Raw genomic sequence first — 18826 nt, forward strand, 5'->3', positions numbered from 1 at the left:
AGCAGTGAATCCCACAAGAAAAGCGAGGCCACCAGCACGCTCCATTCGTCGAGAGCCGCAGCGACATAAATTTTGAATTTTTCCGACACCGTTTTGGTGGGTCCCACGGAACCGCGGTGTTTTTCCGAGCATTTAATGAGCTTAGAAAATTCTAAAAATTTATGTACTAACCCCGTGTTATGGGCTTCGTGTAGGTATCCTCGATTCGCGGAAATTCGGCGATTGGCCAAGATGCAAATTTGGGCGAACGGACGTTCTGGAAAAGTCTCGGGTGGACCGAGGTTTTGGCTAGCCCCATTTTGAGACGTCGAGCGTTCGAAGTCGGAATCGGCAAAGGTAAACCGAACCTTATTTTTCGTAATTTTCTAGTGCTTAAATAGGATTAAAAATCCATAAAATATTCGTGGTAGCTTAGAAAATTACGATTCTTTTTGCAATAGCTTAGTAATATTGCTAAGGACATGGGGCAAAGTTTTATAATTTTAGAGCTTGTTTGGGCGTTTTTGTAAAATGATCAATAATAAGGACTAAATTGAAATTTTCGTATTGTGATGGATGATTGATTTGATGGGCGGGAGAAAGTGTGTGATATGATTGAGCTGTGGATATATGGATTTTGAATATAGAAGTGTGTTTTGAGTCATTTTGCAGGTTGGGTAGGTTCTAGGTATAGGGGAGACTCTGCCGGATTTTCGGCACGACTTAGGACGTACTTGATCTTTTTCTTTGTTTGTATTGAGTCAAATTTATTAAATAGATGTAATGTAATTGTCGTGAGCCAGATGACCTTCTTCCTTCGCCCAGCCGCCACAGTAATTTGTCGTCAAGTTTGTGAGTAAAATATTAATTTTAATTGTAATTTACGATATTATTATATGTTCAGCATGCCCATGCATCACTTATATGCATATATTTATGTAGTTAAACTCTAGGCACGAATTATGTTGCATTCATAACTGTTAATGTGCCATGAATGTTGTTGTGGTAATTTGGAGCAGTGTGCGTGTGATGTGGTGTGGACTATGGATAGGGCCAGGCGATCCACGGCTTGAGTAATTCATTTGGGACCCTCGATTTGGTTATTAAGTGGAAGTCAGAGCTTGAGTAATTCAGGCACGAGTTGGATTTAAGAGAGGCGTATGGGGATCGGCTCCATATGTTATGATTGATACTACGAGTGTGTGAGTGCTCCAAATTACCTTTTGATGCTATGATGTGAATATGATGTTGATGTTACATTTCACTCTACGAGTGCATTAATTCTGAGATAGTTATAGAGATTATGGTTAAAATTGATATTTTACTCTACGAGTCGACGCTCACTCTGTTCAAAAATTTTACAGACGCGGGAGGATATTTTATTAGGTTAACTGCTTTTATACTTGCGAGTTGTTTATGGATATTTGTGTAATTTTATTTACTCCTAGAATTTTTCGCATGTGTTAGCAATAATTATTTGAATTTGATGTAATATTATTATCATGTTGGACCTATAAACTTAATATTTTAAAGTCTGTTTTGATGGATTGGATGAGAGAGGTGAGCTCCCATTTATTATTATGTTGATGAGTATGTGGAGGGTGGTGAGCTCCCCAATGGATTGTTTATTGTGTTTACAGGTCGGGTGAGTCAAAAACTCCCCGTTGGTAAGTCCATTTTATGGCTGGACTCTGTCCGTTTGTTTTCTTGAAATTGGGCCCAAATGGGCCTCAGCATTGGGTAAATGAACAGTTAGGCTTACTACGGGCCTCGGGGCTTTAGGCTAGCCAGTCCTAGTCTTAGGTCCGGCCCATAGGTTGGAGTCGTGACAAATGTGGTATCGAGCTTAGGCTCCAGTTCTTAGGAATGTTGTCTAAAGTATTGGGAAGAGTCTACTAGGAGTCACATGCGGAAATATAGGGTCCACATTCGTCTTGCATTGTCATCTTTGCTTCTAGTTTATGCTTCATATGTTATGTATAAATATGAGTCTATAGAGCTGTGTAATGTGCAGTTTTGAATTTTATGGGCTAATGCTGCTGAATTTGGGAAAATGCGTAGAAGCGGGAGAGGCGCCACTGCACGAGCGGATGTGCTGACGAGGTGTCGGCCAGATGAGGCGCTGCCAGGAGGCGGGGTAGGAGGCCTAGAGGCTGCTCAAGTAGAAGAGCGACTACCACGGTCGAAACAGTCTTTCATGGCACGGTCCTATGGACCCTATGGCGTACTCTAGGCTGATGCAGAGAACCATCGACATGATGGCGCGATATATAGTCCACCCTCCACAGCGATCCACCGTACCAAGAGAGAATCTTACAAGCAGATCATAAATTTCAAGAAGTTGGTGCACGGTACCTATGATGTGTCGACGATGCATATCGGTTTTGGATTCCTGACGGCGAGCAGAATTCTGATTGGTGATAGAAGATTGATAGAGTGTATGCGGCCGTCATGGGGCCCATGCCTAGGCAATGGATGAATGACTACGTGTTACCCGGATGGAGGGTTTGACATGGGCTCGGTTGTGGAACTTTTTATCAACCGGTTTGTGCGAGAAAGTTTTGAGAGATCAAAAGCGATGGGCCTTTGAGGCCTTAAGACGAGAATGGCGGTGCAGCAGATGAATATGCTACGAATTTACGGAATTGGCGGATATGCCCCTACAGCGGTATCTCAGAGACTATGAAGGTGAAAAGATTCCTAAAGGGGCTTGGCGGAGATATGCAAACTGGCCATGATGTCGTCGATCTTTTGATGTGGTGGTTGGCCGAGCTAGGCAGTTGAGATCGATTATCTTTGTAGATGGCAATGGAAGAGCAAAGAAAAGCAGCGAGAGGGTTCTCGGTGTCCCTTCCATGGGTACTCCGGATAGTGGTGGCGAGTAATTACAGAGGAAAGAGTAGGAACAAGAAAAGTGGTTTTAGACACAAACCACGAGGATTGGACAGTGCGGATCGGCGGTGGTCACGATTCGAGTGCAGCGGTTCTAGGTGCAGCTCAGATCCTCCTTGGCACCTTGTGCATAGTGTGGAAGAGGACATTGAGGACCTTGTTTGATGGGATCGAGTATGCTTGAGTGTAGCCAGCGGGTCACTTTGCTAGAGAATGCCCCATGTTCGTGAGCCACGGATGGGGTCACGGGGTTACATTGCGAATGTTCCTCGGCGATTGTATCCGGTGCTTCCAACATGGCGGCGATCGATTGATGGCCATGAGGCGAGGACAAGGGGCGTGGATTTGGAGGCGGTCGGAGGTAGAAGTCGATGTCGAGTTACGCCACTCGGGGTAGAGTCAAGCTCGGGTTTTCACCTGACCCACCGGGATGCTCAAGCTTCAAATGCGGTTGTGGCAAGTATTCTTACAGTGCATTCTTATAAGGCTCGTGTTTTGATAGATCCGGTGCTACGCACTCATTTGTCTCCCTGTGTTTGCCATGAGGTTGGGTAGAAACCCTACAACCTTAGAATGCCCTTTGTCGGTAGCTACCCCACTTAGTGACAACATAGATGTAGATATGGTTTTTCCGGGTAGCCCAGAGTAGTGGATGGAAAGATCCTCCCGGTGATTTGGTTCCTCTACCGATGTGGATTTCGATGTAATCTTGGGGATGGATTGGTTGGCAACTCACTATGCCACTTTAGGCTGCAGAACAAAAGGTGTATTTTCACATACAGTGTGGAAGAGTTTAGCTTTGATGGTGGCGAGTGTGGCTCCATATAATTTGGTGTCGATTAGTGCTAGAAAAATGTTGAGGCGTGGATGCCAAGGGTATTTGGCATTGGTGAGAGATACATCATAGAAGGTGTCGGCATGGGAAATGTTCTGTTGTTAGAGAATTTATGGATGTCTTCCCAGGAGCTTCGAGTTGCCACCGGGAAGGAAATAGAGTTTTGTATTAATGTTGTCTGGGTACAAACCCCATATCCATGCCACCTTACAGGATGGCACCAGTGAAATTGAAAGAGTGAAGGAGCAACTACAGGAGCTTTTGGACAAGGGTTTCATACGTCGAGCACTTCACCACAGGGTGCTCTGTTCTATTTGTGAGAAAGAAGGATGGGTCATTGAGGTTGTGCATTGACTACAGACGGTGAACAAGGTGATGAAGAACAAGTATCCACTTCCTCGGATCGATGATTTGTTTGATCGGCTCAAGGAGCTAGATTCTTTTCCAAGATAGACTGCGATCGAGGCTACCATCGATTGAGAATCGGGAATGAAGGCGTGTCCAGCGGCTTTCGGGACAAGATATGGTCATTATGAGTTCTTGGTGATGTCTTTTGGACTCACTAATGCACCAGCGACCTTCATGGACTTGATGAGCGGGTGTTCAAGCCATTTTTGGACCGTTTGTCATCGTATTCATAGATGACATTACAGTATACTCTCGGACCGAGGAAGAACACGTGTGGCACTTGAGGATGGTGTTGCAAGCGTTGAGGAGCACCGGTATATGCCAAATTTTCAAAATGTGAATTTTGGCTGAAAGCATCTCATTCTTGGGACACGTGGTTTCTAGTGGCGGCATTCAAGTGGATCCCAAGAAAATTGAAAAGTAATTGATTGGCTTAGGCCTACATGATCAGCGAGGTGCGAAGTTTTACAGGTTTAGTGGCTACTATAGGCGTTTTGTACAAGATTTCTCCGGGATAGCGGCTCCCTAACTAAGTTGACCGGGAAGAATGTTCCATTCATTTGGATGGATATTTGTGAGGTGAGTTTCGAAGCTTAAGGAGTGTCTAACCACGCCTGTGTTGACACTACATGAGTGGTGAAGGATACACCGTGTATTGTGCGCCTCTAGAGTTGGCCTAGGGTGTGTGTTGATGCAGAATGGAAAGGTAGTGGCTTATGCTTCAAGGCGGTGAAGAGGCATGGCAGAACTACCCCACCCATGATTTGGAAATGGCGGTGTAATCTTTGCACTTAAAATGCGGAGACACTACGTATGGTGAAGTGTGCGAGATATACCGACCACAAAAGTTTGAAGTACATCTTCCAGTGAGAGGATTTAAACTTGAGGCAGAGGAGATGGATGGAGCTTACGAAAGACTATGATTGCACCATCGGTACCACCTGGAAAGGTCAATGTTAGCGAGATGCCTTGGCGAGAAAATCTTACAGCGGTTTGGCGCACATTTGATGAAGAGACCATTGATTCGGGAGGTACATGAGTTGATGGATCAAGGTTTAATCCTAGATCTTTCGGATGAGGGGTATTGTTGGCTCACTTTTGGTGAGGCCGGACTTAAGGGACGAGTTAGAGTTTCCCGGCCACGAGACCAACAATTGATGAAGATCATAGAAAGAGTACAAAGGTGAAGGTGGTGAGTTTGGGTTTGCCAATGATGGCGCCCTAGTGCAAGGTTCTAGGATATGTGTGCCCGATGTGGACAACCTCGGGAATGAAATCATGCGAGAGGCACACTATACAACATGCAGTGTCCACCGAGTTCCACCAAGATGTACCATGATGTGAAAGATAGCTATTGGTGGAATGGCATGAAGAGAGACATTGCACTTTGTGTCCAAGTGCTTGACTTGTCGGAAGGTGAAGTTTGAACACGAGACCGTCGGGGAAGGCTGCAAGAGCTCCCTATCCCCGGAATGGAAGTGGGAAATGATCACTATGGATTTTGTGGTAGGTTGCCTCGTACCACGCGAGGATATGATTCGATATGGGTAATTGTAGACCGCTTGACCAAATCGGCTCACTTCTTACACTGTGAAGACTACATATTACGTAGCACAGTATGCCGGTTCTACATTCGAGAAATAGTCGGATTGCATGGAGTTAAGCTTCCATAATATCCGACGAGGGCCCTGATTCACTTCTCGGTTTTGGAGAAAGTTGCGGGAGGCTCTTGGCACCTGATTGAACTTGATCTGACCTTCCACCCTCGAACAGACGGGACGGTCGAAAGGACAATCCAAACAACTGGAAGACATGCTTGCATGAGTGTCTTGGATTTTGGAGGTCAATGGGATGGCGACTAGCTTTAGTGGAGTTTGCCTATAACAACAGTTATCACTCCAGCATAGGGATGGCACCCTATGAGGCACTATATGGAAGAAAGTGTAAGTCTCCTCTGTGTTGGACAGAAATGGGGAAAGCGAAGGTGCATGATGTAGACCTAGTGCAGTACACTTCAGAGGTAGTTCCTTTAATCAGGGAACGACTTTGACAAGCAGAAGAGTTATCACGGACCCAGACGGAGGGATGTGGAGTTTGCAGTGGGCGACTATGTATTCCTGAAGGTATCTCCAATGAAGGGAGTCATGAGATTCGGAAAGAAGGGCAAGTTGGCACCTCGGTATATCGGACCTTTTGAGGTTACTGATAGAGTTGGGGCAGTTGCCTACCGGTTGGAGCTACCACCCAAACTTTCTCACGTTCATCCCGTGTTTCACATCTCCATGCTCAGGAAATACATTCCCGATCCTTCTCATGTACTGCAGCCGGATGTGATAGAGCTAAAAGAGAACTTGACATTTGAGGAGCAACCTGTAGCCATAGTGGACTACCAAGTGAGACAGCTAAGATCCAAACAGATCCCTATGGTTAAGGTTTTGTGGAGGAGTCAGTCGGTGGAAGAGTGCACCTGGGAGTCAGAACGGGACATGCGTAGCAAGTACCCTTATTTGTTCAATGTATAATTATGTGCTTTATTCTGCCTTGTGTAAAATTCGAGGATGAATTTTCTATAAGGGGGGAAGAATGTAACACCCCAAAATTTTTAATTTTATGAGCATTTTTAGTATTTTAATTTTATTAAATTTTTGGAATTTTTTTTGAGATTTTTCGGATTTTAAAAATCGGGTTCGATTTTCCGAAAATATAAACTTTGATGATTTTTAAAAAATTAATTTAAAGACCACGTGGCAAAACTAAAAATATATTTGGAGTCTACGTATTTTTCTGAGTTTTATGGAATTTTTTCGAAATTTTTGGATCTCGTTTTTCCAGGCGATAAAAATTCAAAATATTGTATTCAAAATCGAACAGCCCGAATCGAGCCGGACAGGATCGGACCGGTCGAATCGGGCAACCTTTTCCTTCTTCCTTTTTCTTCTCCCGCGCGCGATGGCTCTCTCCCTTTTCTCTCTCGTTTCTCTCTCCTCCCCTCCCCTGCCGCCACCGCCTCCCTGCGTCCTCCTCCTGCGCGCGCCTCCCGGTATCCCCCGGTAGCGAGCAATGAAAAACGCGATCTCCCTTCCTCATGTGGCGTTTGGCTTCCAGCCAAGTCGGCGATCCGGCCAATTGGTGGACCGGGTCTTGTGTCCAAAATCATCTACTCGTGAGAGCTTTCCATAGACACAAGAACGCCGAAATCCATCGAGCGGATTGTCCGATTTTTGCTCGGGAAGATTTTAGCCCATTTCGACTTTTGGGCTAGATTTCTCGAAAACCGTGAATCCCACGAGAAAACCGAGGCCACCAGCACGCTCCATTCGTCGAGAGCTTCGTAACGACATAAATTTTGAATTTTTTCGACACCGTTTTTCGGTGGGTCCCACGGAACTTCGCAGTGTTTTTCCGAGCATTTAATGAGCTTAGAAAATTCTGAAAAAATTTATGTACTAACCCCCGTGTTATGGGCTTCGTGTAGGTATCCTCGATTCGCGGAAATTCGGCGATTGGCCAAGATGCGCAAATTTCGGGCGAACGGACCGTTCTGGAAAAGTCTCGGTGGGACCGAGGTTTTGGCTAGCCCCCCATTTTCAGACGTCCCGAGCGCGTTCCCAAAGTCGGAATCGGCAAAGGTAAACCCGAACCTTGTTTTTTCGTAATTTTCTAGTGCTTAAATAGGATTAAAAATCCATAAAATATTCGTGGTAGCTTAGAAAATTACGATTCTTTTTGCAATAGCTTAGTAATATTGCTAAGGACCGCGGGGCAAAGTTTTATAATTTTTAGAGCTTGTTTGGGCAGTTTTTTGTAAAAATGATCAATAATAAGGACTAAATTGAAATTTTGCGTATTGTGATGGATGATTGATTTGATGGGCCCAGGAGGGGCTGTGTGATATGATTGAACTGTGGATATATGGATTTTGAATATAGAAGTGTGTTTTGAGCCATTTTGCAGGTTGGGTAGGTCCTAGGTATAGGGGAGACTCTGCCGGATTTTCGGCACGACTTAGGACGTACTTGATCTTTTTCTTTGTTTGTATTGAGTCAAATTTATTAAATAGATGTAATGTAATTGTCAGGTGAGCCGGGACAGCCTTCTTCCTCCATGGCCATACGATAATTTGTCGTCAAGTCTGTGAGTAAAATATTAATTTTAATTGTAATTTCGATATTTTTTTATGTTCAGCAGGCCCATGCATCACTTATATGCATATATTTATGTAGTTAAACTCTAGGCACGAATTATGTTGCATTCATAACTGTTAATGTGCCATGAATGTTGTGGTGGTAATTTGGAGCAGTGTGCGTGTGATGTGGTGTGGACTATGGATAGGGCCAGGCGATCCACGGCTTGAGTAATTCATTGGGACCCGATCCTTGAGGGTAGTCACGGCTTGAGTAATTTTGGGACCCTCGATTTGGTTATTAAGTGGAAGTCCAGAGCTTGAGTAATTCACGGCACGGGTTGGATTTAAGAGAGTGTATGGGGATCGGCTCCCATATGTTATGATTGATACTACAGGTGTGTGAGTGCTCCAAATTACCTTTTGATGCTATGATGTGAATATGATGTTGATGTTGCATTTCACTCTACTGAGTGCATTAGTTCTGAGATAGTTATAGAGATTATGGTTAAAATTGATATTTTACTCTCGAGTCGACGCTCACTCCTGTTCAAAAATTTTACTGAGCCGGGAGGATATTTTATTCTGGGTTAACCTGCTTTTATACTTTCATGGTTGTTTGTCGATATGTGTGTATTTTTATTTACTCGTAGAATTGTCGCATGTGTTAGCGATAATTATTTGAATTTGATGCTGTAATATTATTATCATGTTGGACTGTAAACTTAATATTTTAAGTCTGTTTTGATGGATTGGATGAGGAGTGAGCTCCCATTTATTATTATGTTGATGAGTATGTGGAGGGTGGTGAGCTCTCCAATGGATTGTTTATTGTGTTTACAGTCGGGTGAGTCAAAAATTCCCGTTGGTAAGTCCATTTTATGGCGGACTCTGTCCGTTTGTTTTGAAATTGGGCCCAAATGGGCCTCGGCGTTGGGTAAATGAGCAGTTAGGCTTACTACGGGCCTCGGGGCTTTAGGGTGACCCAAGTCCTAGTCTTGGTCCACCCATAGGTTGGGTCGTGACATAAATTATAGCACAAAATTTTTCAATATTCCTAATGAAAGACGAGAAGTTTGATTTTTGAAGTGCACAATTCATCACTATTTTTATATATTTAAAATCAATTAAACACTTTAATGGTAAGTAAATTATTGCAATAACTTTTGGTCATCAAAACTATGGTGAACAATGTTGCATTATCATAAATGTAAAGAATTTTTATATTGTTTATCACTTCTATTATCGGAAAAAGTTGTTTTTTTTTTTCATATAAAAATATTTCTAAGATTTTAAGTTTTTTTCTGCTTATGAAATCATAAATTTTAAACCTATTTTTCTGTTTTTAAGTATTTATGAGTTTTTTTTTTCTATGTTTTGATGGATCTATTAATATATTTCTTTTAAATTTAAAAATTAATATTTATTTATAATTAATTATGACTTTGAAAATCTAATCATATTAGTTATATTATTAAATATTAAAAATTTATTGTATATTAGTATTTTTCTATTTTATGATGTTTAATATTTAAAATCTTTATATAAAATATACTCAACAAATATACATCTAAACTAATTTATTAAATTATTTTCACAATATTTAAACTTTTATGATAAAAAAATATATAAAATAAATAAAAATATCTTTGTCAATGACTCAATATAATTATTTTTATATGAAAAATCAAATTAAATTATTAATAATGTAAAACAGCATAAGACAATCATATTTGTTGTGTAAAACTATTTAAATTATTTTTATAAATTATTTTTATAATTAAACCTTTCAAAATACAAGACAGCATAAGACGAAACGAAAAAATAATTAACCCTTCATTCAATTTTGATTAATTCACCATTTTCAATAATTAAAAACAAAGACTTCTGCATTTGGTTGTGTAAAACTAATTTAGTTTTTAAAATATAGGCAAATTATAATTTTGTTCTTATAATATAGTAATATTAATGACTGAATCCATATATTTTAGAAACTAAATGAAAAGATCCCTATATTTTAGTTCAATTAATAATTTAATCTTTCTAATTAATCCATAAAATAAACCAAAATTTCAAATTAAACTTTTAAATTAAATTACTATTTAATCCCTACATTTTATTCTTATATTTTAAAAAATATACTATTTATACTCTATACTTTACTTTCATTAAACAATTAAGTCCATTCATCAATTTTAACAAAACTAGCCTTCCTCAACAAAACTATCATTCCCCAATAAAAAATTCTAAATTTCTCTCTATTTATGCTCGCCTTTCTCTCATTCTTCCACAGCCCATTACGCACGTCTCTCTCCCTCTCTCTTTCTTTCACAGCCACTCCACCTCATTAACCTCAACGTCAGTGCAAAGGCTTCAAATATCTTCTTATTCAAAGAAGGCTTCTCAGTGTTAAATTGCATGATCTTCACATCTTCTGAAAAAAAAAAAAAAATATATATATATATATATATATATATATATATATATATATATATATATATATATATATATATAATTTCATTGTGCTTGAAATTTTAGATGCTTTATCATTAAGCTAACATCATTCAAATTTAGAGATTTAGCCATGCTTCTTTAACAATGCCAAACCAGGCCAACTTTCAATCATAATTATGACAACAGTAAATTAAATATTCAATTCATTGCAGGAAAAAGAATTTTAATGAATTATCACACAACCAAGCTTATTAGAAAAATTGAAAAAAATTTAATTAAAATTTTCTAATAATAAAAAAAAATTAATTGAATTGAATTCTTATAAAATTTCTAAAGTCCAAACCGAAAGCAATAAAGATTCATTTTAAATGAATGTGGATTTGTATTTGTTGTTCAAGTGAAAAATCATAACTTTAATATAATATCAAACTCAAATTCCCCATCCACCTGAACAAAGAGATCTAGAAATGGAGCAGAAAAACTCATTTCATAAATCTGTGAAAAGCGAAACTGATTCAAATTAATCAGCTGAATTTAATAATGCTTTCATTAATATGGGGCATCCCAACGCCACCTTAGCATATTTCCAGAACACTAAATCAATACAATGTCTGCCCATAATTTACAGAGCACAAATATGCATACCTAAGTACAAAAAGGAGTTCAAGATATAGATCGATTGGAAAACCTAATTGCATTGTTCCTTCTAACAATAAAAGTGAAAAGGCAGCCCATTACCCAAAAAAACATGAACTTGCCATAACTGTTCAATTTAATGGTTCCTACCAGGTATCTCAACATTAAAATCACCAGATATAGATACCTCATATAGTTATCATATTACCTTGAGGATAAATCCTTCCGATGCAAAATATCAAAAATAAGGCAAGCTGAAATGAAAGGTGGACCATGATGTACAAAAACAAATGGATCTCTTGAGAAGGGAGGGCGGGGATGTGGTGGTGGTTTGAAAGGGCTGCATCAGAAAGGCAAGTTCCCATTCCCCCTCCCACCATAACCATATCCCCTTCCCCCATTATGTCTGCCATGATAGTAATAGCCACGTCCGGCACCCCATCCACCATAGCCAGGATTAGATCTCTGATTGCGCCAACCAAAAGTCTAATCAAACAATACAAGAGCAGAAAGTCAATAAATCACCTAGAAGATTAAGTTGAGCATAATTTGATCCACATCTTCTGTGTGTAAGAAATATGCTAACCTCATTATCTAGCGTCATTCGGTTAGAGAATCGGTTCTGACCATTCCTTCCCTGGCTGAGTGTATTACAAGAAATTGTGTCAAAGAATTCATCTTTCTTGTATGCAGGCTGCACAGAAACATAATAAGGTTAACTATCGAGCATAATTTAAAACTTCAACTTCTATTTTGGGGGGATGAAAGAAGAAGAAGAAGAAGAAGAAGAAGAAGAAAACAGTAGCTAGATTCCATAATCACAGAGGGTAACTCCCCACTGCAACTGAGTGCGAGTGGAATTTGATCCCTAATCCCTTAAAATGATGTTAATAAAATGATGTTAAGTTACCCTACAAAGTAAATTAGAACCAATAATAGCGATCTGTATTTTCATTTCAAACAATAAATAAGTAAATAAATCCGTCTCATGCGTAAATATGTTAAACCTCCTACCTTAGCATCCAAATGAGGCACCAGGCAAGGAACCTCTCTGTCCTCGAAGCCTTGGTTGTCCTCTGTGCCCACTGTGCTATCTCCCTGATTTGCCTTTCCAAGATAACCCCAAACTTCATCCTTTTTAAACTTCTCATTCATGGCTTCAAAATCAAATTCTTCAGTGAACTGCATGGAGAAGTGTAAAAAAGAGTAACTAAAAAGCAGGAAGCAATGCAAAACTGTGAATCCAAAACTTCTAAGGCAGACCCTTCACTTAATTCACTCCTAGTTGATACACTTGCATACCATCAAATGGCGTAAGCACTTCACTCTTTAAGAACTTCAAGTAAGGTCCTAATGTTCAAAACATTACAATTTGAAGCCTGGAAGTTTTAAGTATTTCAACTTCAAACACAATAGATTTTCCCCCCCTTTAATTCTAAAAAATTTCACATTAAAAAAAAAAGTTCTCATCAACCATAACAAGTTTTTAAACACAATTTTTATAAATAACAAATATCACCATGTGATCTACAGCTAAAAGATTCAGCTTTGATTTGAAATTTCTCCAAAAATCAGACATATTACACAATGATTTCATGAAAGTTGTACGTCAAGTAAACCTCATCGTATAGATTATTAAAATTCGAAGCCATACTTGCAAAACAAAAAATAGAAAGAGAAATTACAGACAGAAACTTTGTATAGATTTGAATTAAAAAGCTTAAATGATTCAGGCCTTCAACTGAAGAACCTTAAAATTGTTGCAAACAAATTCTCACAAAATAGAGTGCAAAGATGCAGGGGGCAAAAGAGCTTTAACCATAACATGCAACACAATGACAAGAAACTTTGATGAAAATAATAAAACGTATCTAACCTTCTGTACAGTACTTGGCAATGGCAATAATGGTTCTTGAGAAGCTGGAGAAGGAACAAAGGACAGTGACGTAGATGATAAAGGAGTCAGAGGATCCGTATTCTTCTGATCAGGGTACACCATGGAAGAAAGCACATGTGATCTAGACTGTGCTAATTGATCAGGACTTAAGAGAGATGGAGCTCGTGTTAACAAGGGGCTTGAAGTAGAAGCCTCATAAGAAGATATAGGGTAAGGCATAGATTGGGCAGTGTACACTGTTTTAGGGTCAGAAACAGCTTTATTAACATTTTGAACATTAGTGAGACCTGTATCTTCACTAGAGTATGGAACTGAAGATACCGTTTGCCTATTAATATTAGTATATGAAGTAAGAGATGGTAGGGACGTTTTTACAGATGAGAAGGATGGCATATCATGAGAAAGAGAATATTGTACTGGACTAAAAGTTGAATTATTAGAGGCAACAGATGGTACAGGAGTAGCAAATTCTGATGCATTTGTTAATCCCATTATTGGAGAATCAGTCAATGCTGCAGCAGGCATCTGATTCTGTGCTGACAAGGAAGATGAAACCATGGATGGGGGTTGAAAAGGAATAGAGTGCTGGGAAGTATTAGACCTATTGATTGATGTTCCATTATATCCTTGCCAATACATTGACATAGAAAATGATTGATCAGAATCTTCAGCAGCCTGGGAAAGATTTTTTGAACCAACATGGTTTACAGACTGCAACGAAGTCAGTGCAGTCGGATAGCCTCTGCTTGTCAAAGCAGGCATATCTTGGACCAGAGCAGATTCTGCCAAAGTTTTACCACCAACTGAAGCTGAAAAACTTAAAGGAACCCCTGCATAGTGTGACTGCAAAATAGCAAAAACCAGAATCTAAATAAAAACATGAATTTGACCTCATAATTCAGAGACTTCAAAAGGTTACAATTCCTTAAATAAAGTCAAAAGTCAAAACCTGAATGATAGCAGGGTCATCAGGAATTGGTTCTTCAGTTTGTGCAGGTGGTGCGGTCTTAACTTGCAAATCCTGAAAATCCCGATAATTGATTAGGATATACACATACAGCACAAACCAGTATATGTAAACATAAATAAGTAAAAATTCACTCATTACAGTATCAAATATCAATGCTGAATACCGTAAATGTACAAACAGTCCAGAGATATTGAGGAGAATGGGAAAGGATCATTGTGACATAATTGTACCAACCCAAAAGAAAGGAAAACTAAAATTTATAAATTTCTCCATGCAGCAATGGTGGGGGATCAGAATCACAGAGATAATAGTTTTAAAAGGTGCAAGGCACACTGTAGCACAAAGGGGATGGAATTTTGAGTATTTGATTTGGAAGACGAGGTGCCCATTACTCTTCTCTCCCCCTTCATTTCTCTTCTTTCTCTGTGCTGCTGCTGCTGCTGCTTTACTCAGCTGCTACAATACTTTGGATACTGTTCACAGTAAAAAAAAACAACCACAAATATTCTTCTCAATCTATTAGCTCTAAATCAAATTCTTAACCCTAGTCCCCTTCTTCCTTAAATCAGAACACTGCTTAAACTTGTAAATTGCTTAAGATTTGCCTACCATTAAAGCATTTGAAGGCTGGTTTCTCAACCTGTTGTACATCAGCAGCTCACAATTTGCCTATTTGAACCCCTAGATAGTTGCTAAATGATTCTTCTCTGATAAATTCTTAGATAATCTAAAGGTCAGAGCAATCATTAATGACAGTTAAACAGCAATGCCTGTCATACAACGTATAGACAATGAAAAAAATATTAACCTACAATGCTTTATATCTGTTCCTTTTTCCCCTTTTTTTTTCTTTTTGTGGCTAGGGGATTGGAAGTGGTTAGGAACTAAAAATTTTATTAAGAGTTCCAAACCTAGGACATAAAGAATACACAAAGAAAAGAAGATAAAATGGATAAAACCAACAGAGAAAAAATAATAGTTCAGCAGCATGACACAAACATTGTCTTCTGAGATTAAGGGTATATTTGACATTATTTTTTGAGGTATCGTTGAGAAAAATAGTCAAAATGGTAATAGCGTGAATATAGACTATAGAACAATACAAAAGAATGTGAATTATACTAGAAGGATTAGATCTTTAGAAGTAAAGGAAGCACTTAAGAGAATGAAAATGAGTAAAGCCTATGGACCCGATGAAATACCAATTGAAGTGTGGAAGTGTTTGGGAAATATGGAAGTGGCATGGTTAACTAAATTATTTAATAAGATTCTAAACTCAAAGAAAATGCTTGATGAATGGAGGAGAAGTATTTTAGTACCTATTTTTAAAAATAAGGGAGACATATAGAGTTGCTCAAATTATAGGGGAATTAAACTCATGAGTCATACTATGAAGTTGTGGAAGAGAGTTGTGGAGCATCGACTACGTCATGATACTTCTATCTCTCTCAATCAATTTGGTTTCATGCCGGGTCGTTCAACTATGGAAGCGATCTTTCTCGTTAGAAGCTTGATGGAGAAATATAGAGATGTGAAGAAGGATCTACACATGGTTTTTATTGATTTGGAGAAGGTTTATCATAGTGTTCCAAGAGATGTCTTATGGAATGTGTTAGAACAAAAGAGGATATCTATTAGTTACATACAAGTGTTGAAAGATATGTATGAAGGAGCAACTACTATTGTGCGTACAGTGGGAGGGAACACAAGAGATTTTCCGATCTCAATTGGATTACACCAAGGATCAGCCATAAGCCCTTACCTTTTTACATTAGTTTTAGATGAATTGACGAAACATATACAAGAGAGTATTCCTTGGTGCATGATGTTTGCGAATAATATTATTCTGATAGATGAGACACGAGAAGGAGTCAATAGAAAGTTAAAGTTTTGGAGAAGTACTCTAGAGTCAAAGGGTTTTAAGTTAAGTAGAACGAAGACAGAATACATGCATTGCAAGTTCAGTGAAGGCCAAATGGATGATAGGAAAAGAGTTAGTTTGAATGGAGTTGTACTGTCCCAAAATAATCACTTTAAATATCTAGGCTCAGTCCTTCAAGTAGATGAGGGATGTGAGGAGAATGTTAATCATAGGATTAAAGCCGGATGGTTGAAGTGGAGACGTGCCACGGGAATTTTATGTGATCGTAAAATTCCCAATAAGTTGAAAGTAAAATTTTACCGTACAACCATACGACCGGCTATGTTATATGGCAGTGAGTGTTGGGCACTGAAAGAGTCGTATGCGTCTAAGATAAGAGTTGCAGAGAAGAGAATGTTAAGGTAGATGAGTGGCCATACTAGACTAGATAAAGTCCGAAATGAGAGTATTAGAGAAAAGGTAGGAGTTGTGCTAATTGAAGATAAGTTGAGAGAAGGAAGATTTAAGTGGTTTGGTCATGTGAAGCGTAGACATACGGAGGCTCCAGTTAGACAAGTAGAGCATATTAAGTTAGAGGATAAAAAGAAAAAAAGGGGTATACCTAAATTGATTTGGAGAAAAGTAGTACAACATGACCTATAAGCATTACATATTTCTAAGGATTTAACCCAAAATCGTTTAGAGTGAAGAAAGCGAATCCATATAGCCGACCCCAAATTTTTGAGAAAAAGGCTTAGTTGAGTTGAGTTGAGTTGAGTTGAGTATCGTTGAGAAAAATACCACCTTAAATATATTGGTTAGAGGCTATTAAAAATTGATTTTAAGTTAAATTTGATATGTTTACATTTTCAAACTGCTTTTTCCACTAGCATAAAAAATGATTCTTTTTCGAAAAAAAAAAAAGTTTTAACTACAATGCCAAACAGGCTCTAAGTATGTCCAAAAACTCAACGTAGGAGAGATAAAGACCTCATAGGGATGGGGTTTTCACTTAGATAAATATCATAGAAAATCATTCTTTTTCTAGAATCAAGCTATCTCCAATGTCGATGGATTGGGAAGAAATATTAGTGTACATAATTGAAAACCACTTCCTATGTTAGTTCAATTAATCAAATTGCAAAAGACAATCCTTCTCTCTCTAGAATCAATCTATCTCCAACTGCAACGGATTGAAAGGAAACCCACACTTTGAATTCCAACCCCATAACCCAAAGAAGCATAGCGCCCAAGGTTCCCATTAGCATAAAATCCACACTAGGAATTCCACCCCAATAACCCAAAGAAGCATAATCATTGGTTTTAATCTATGCCAATAGAGCATTACAAAGCATGGCTAATGTGTATAAAAAACAATTTCAAAATTTAACCACAAGTATCAACCATTTCCAATTTGTCATATTCAAAGACTCTCCCAACGACTTAGACAAGCATTACAAATTTTTGAATTGTGACAAAACACAAATATCATGATATAACTGCACACACACAAAAAAAAAAAAAAAAAAGAAAAGATATTTCCTTGTAAACATCATACCCAACTAACAATGTATCAATTTTCCATAATTTTTTTGATGTTATAGTAAATGCATTTACCTTAATATCACTTCCACGGAAAAGAATGAATTCATAAACCTTATCGCTTGAGGAAATTTGGGGGCCATCTTTCTTTCGACCTTCTGTTCCATAAGACTTTACTGCAACATCATAATATACCCAAAAAATTTAAAAAAAAATACAAATTAAATTAAAAAAAAAAGTTGAAGAAATATGAAACAGTGAATAGGATAATGCACCATTCTTGAGGCCAATAATGGAATCTTGAACGCTAAGATGATAGAGGATGCCCTCGTAGCGAATCTCGGACTTTGAAATGAGACTAATAAAGCTCCCAATGTAGGAATCTCCCGCATTTGACGATTTTGCAGGAGAAACAGAAGAACACGGTGACGAAAATGAACCCATATTATATGACCTAATGGAAAAATCAACAAGAAAGTGAAGGAAAACGAAGCCAAATATTCTAGATATTAGTGGGTTAGGGTTCTTATTAACGTTAAATGGGTGATTTATAAGGCCGGACTTGTTTATTTCGAAAAATAATTATTCAACTTTCATAAATAAAATAATAAATTATTATTATTTAAATTTTTTAAATATATATTATGTATTTAACTTATCATAATATAATTAAATTTTTATCCTCTCAAATTAATATTTTAAATAATTATTTAATTTTAATTATAAAAAAATATAATATAATCTATATTATAAAAAAAGTTGTTTCCTAATTCTTTTATAAAATTTTCGTAAAAGTTATCGTAATTTTTCATAAATGAACAAGCTCTAAGTATTTATTTTTATTGATATCGATTCAAATATAAATATTAAACTAATTTAATTAGTAAATTACATTTAATTTATTTAATAATTCAATTTAGTTTAATTTTTATTTTTATAATATTTAATCTATTTAGCTTAATTTGATTTTTGGAAAAAAATTATATTAAATCAAATTAAATTGATTTCTTTAAAACAATATGTTTTGCAAATTAGAATTGCATAAGTTATTTTTTCACTTTCTTTTTTTTTATTCCTTTCATATATCATATTAACTTCTCCTTTCTTTGCGCTTAGCATTTGCAATCAGTTTGCTTCCTCTTTCTACAACTTCTTCTTTGATTCTTTACTTCTTTAATTTCTTGCTTATTCTTTTTTTTTATTATTTACTTCTTCTTCTTCAATTATTT

At 37.8% G+C, this 18826-nt stretch overlaps 1 protein-coding gene across 1 annotated transcript; it reads right to left on the reverse strand.

Annotated features, from left to right (window-relative positions):
• Positions 1-11205: 11205 nt before the first annotated feature.
• On the reverse strand, positions 11206-18129 carry LOC131177096 (decapping 5-like protein). Its single transcript, XM_058142081.1, has 7 exons — positions 17873-18129; positions 17673-17773; positions 14174-14245; positions 13204-14067; positions 12342-12509; positions 11914-12021; positions 11206-11813 (listed from the first exon to the last, which is right to left on the reverse strand). The coding sequence occupies exons 1-7, from the start codon at positions 18039-18041 to the stop codon at positions 11673-11675; spliced, it is 1623 nt and encodes a 540-aa protein (XP_057998064.1). The 5' UTR covers positions 18042-18129; the 3' UTR covers positions 11206-11672.
• Positions 18130-18826: the final 697 nt, after the last annotated feature.

Source organism: Hevea brasiliensis, unplaced genomic scaffold, assembly GCF_030052815.1.
Source record: "Hevea brasiliensis isolate MT/VB/25A 57/8 unplaced genomic scaffold, ASM3005281v1 Scaf328, whole genome shotgun sequence".
In the NCBI taxonomy this organism is placed as follows: Eukaryota; Viridiplantae; Streptophyta; class Magnoliopsida; order Malpighiales; family Euphorbiaceae; genus Hevea; species Hevea brasiliensis.

What these genes read in the sequence shown, in the direction of transcription:
- LOC131177096 (XM_058142081.1), bottom strand. Translation starts at nt 18,041, where the DNA reads ATGGGTTCATTTTCGTCACCGTGTTCTTCTGTTTCTCCTGCAAAATCG. An exon ending in TGCCAAGTACTGTACAGAAG is followed by an intron (nt 12,510 to 13,203) that starts GTTAGATACGTT and finishes TTCTCCATGCAG; the next exon opens with TTCACTGAAGAATTTGATTT. An exon ending in GAATGACGCTAGATAATGAG is followed by an intron (nt 11,814 to 11,913) that starts GTTAGCATATTT and finishes TTGTTTGATTAG; the next exon opens with ACTTTTGGTTGGCGCAATCA.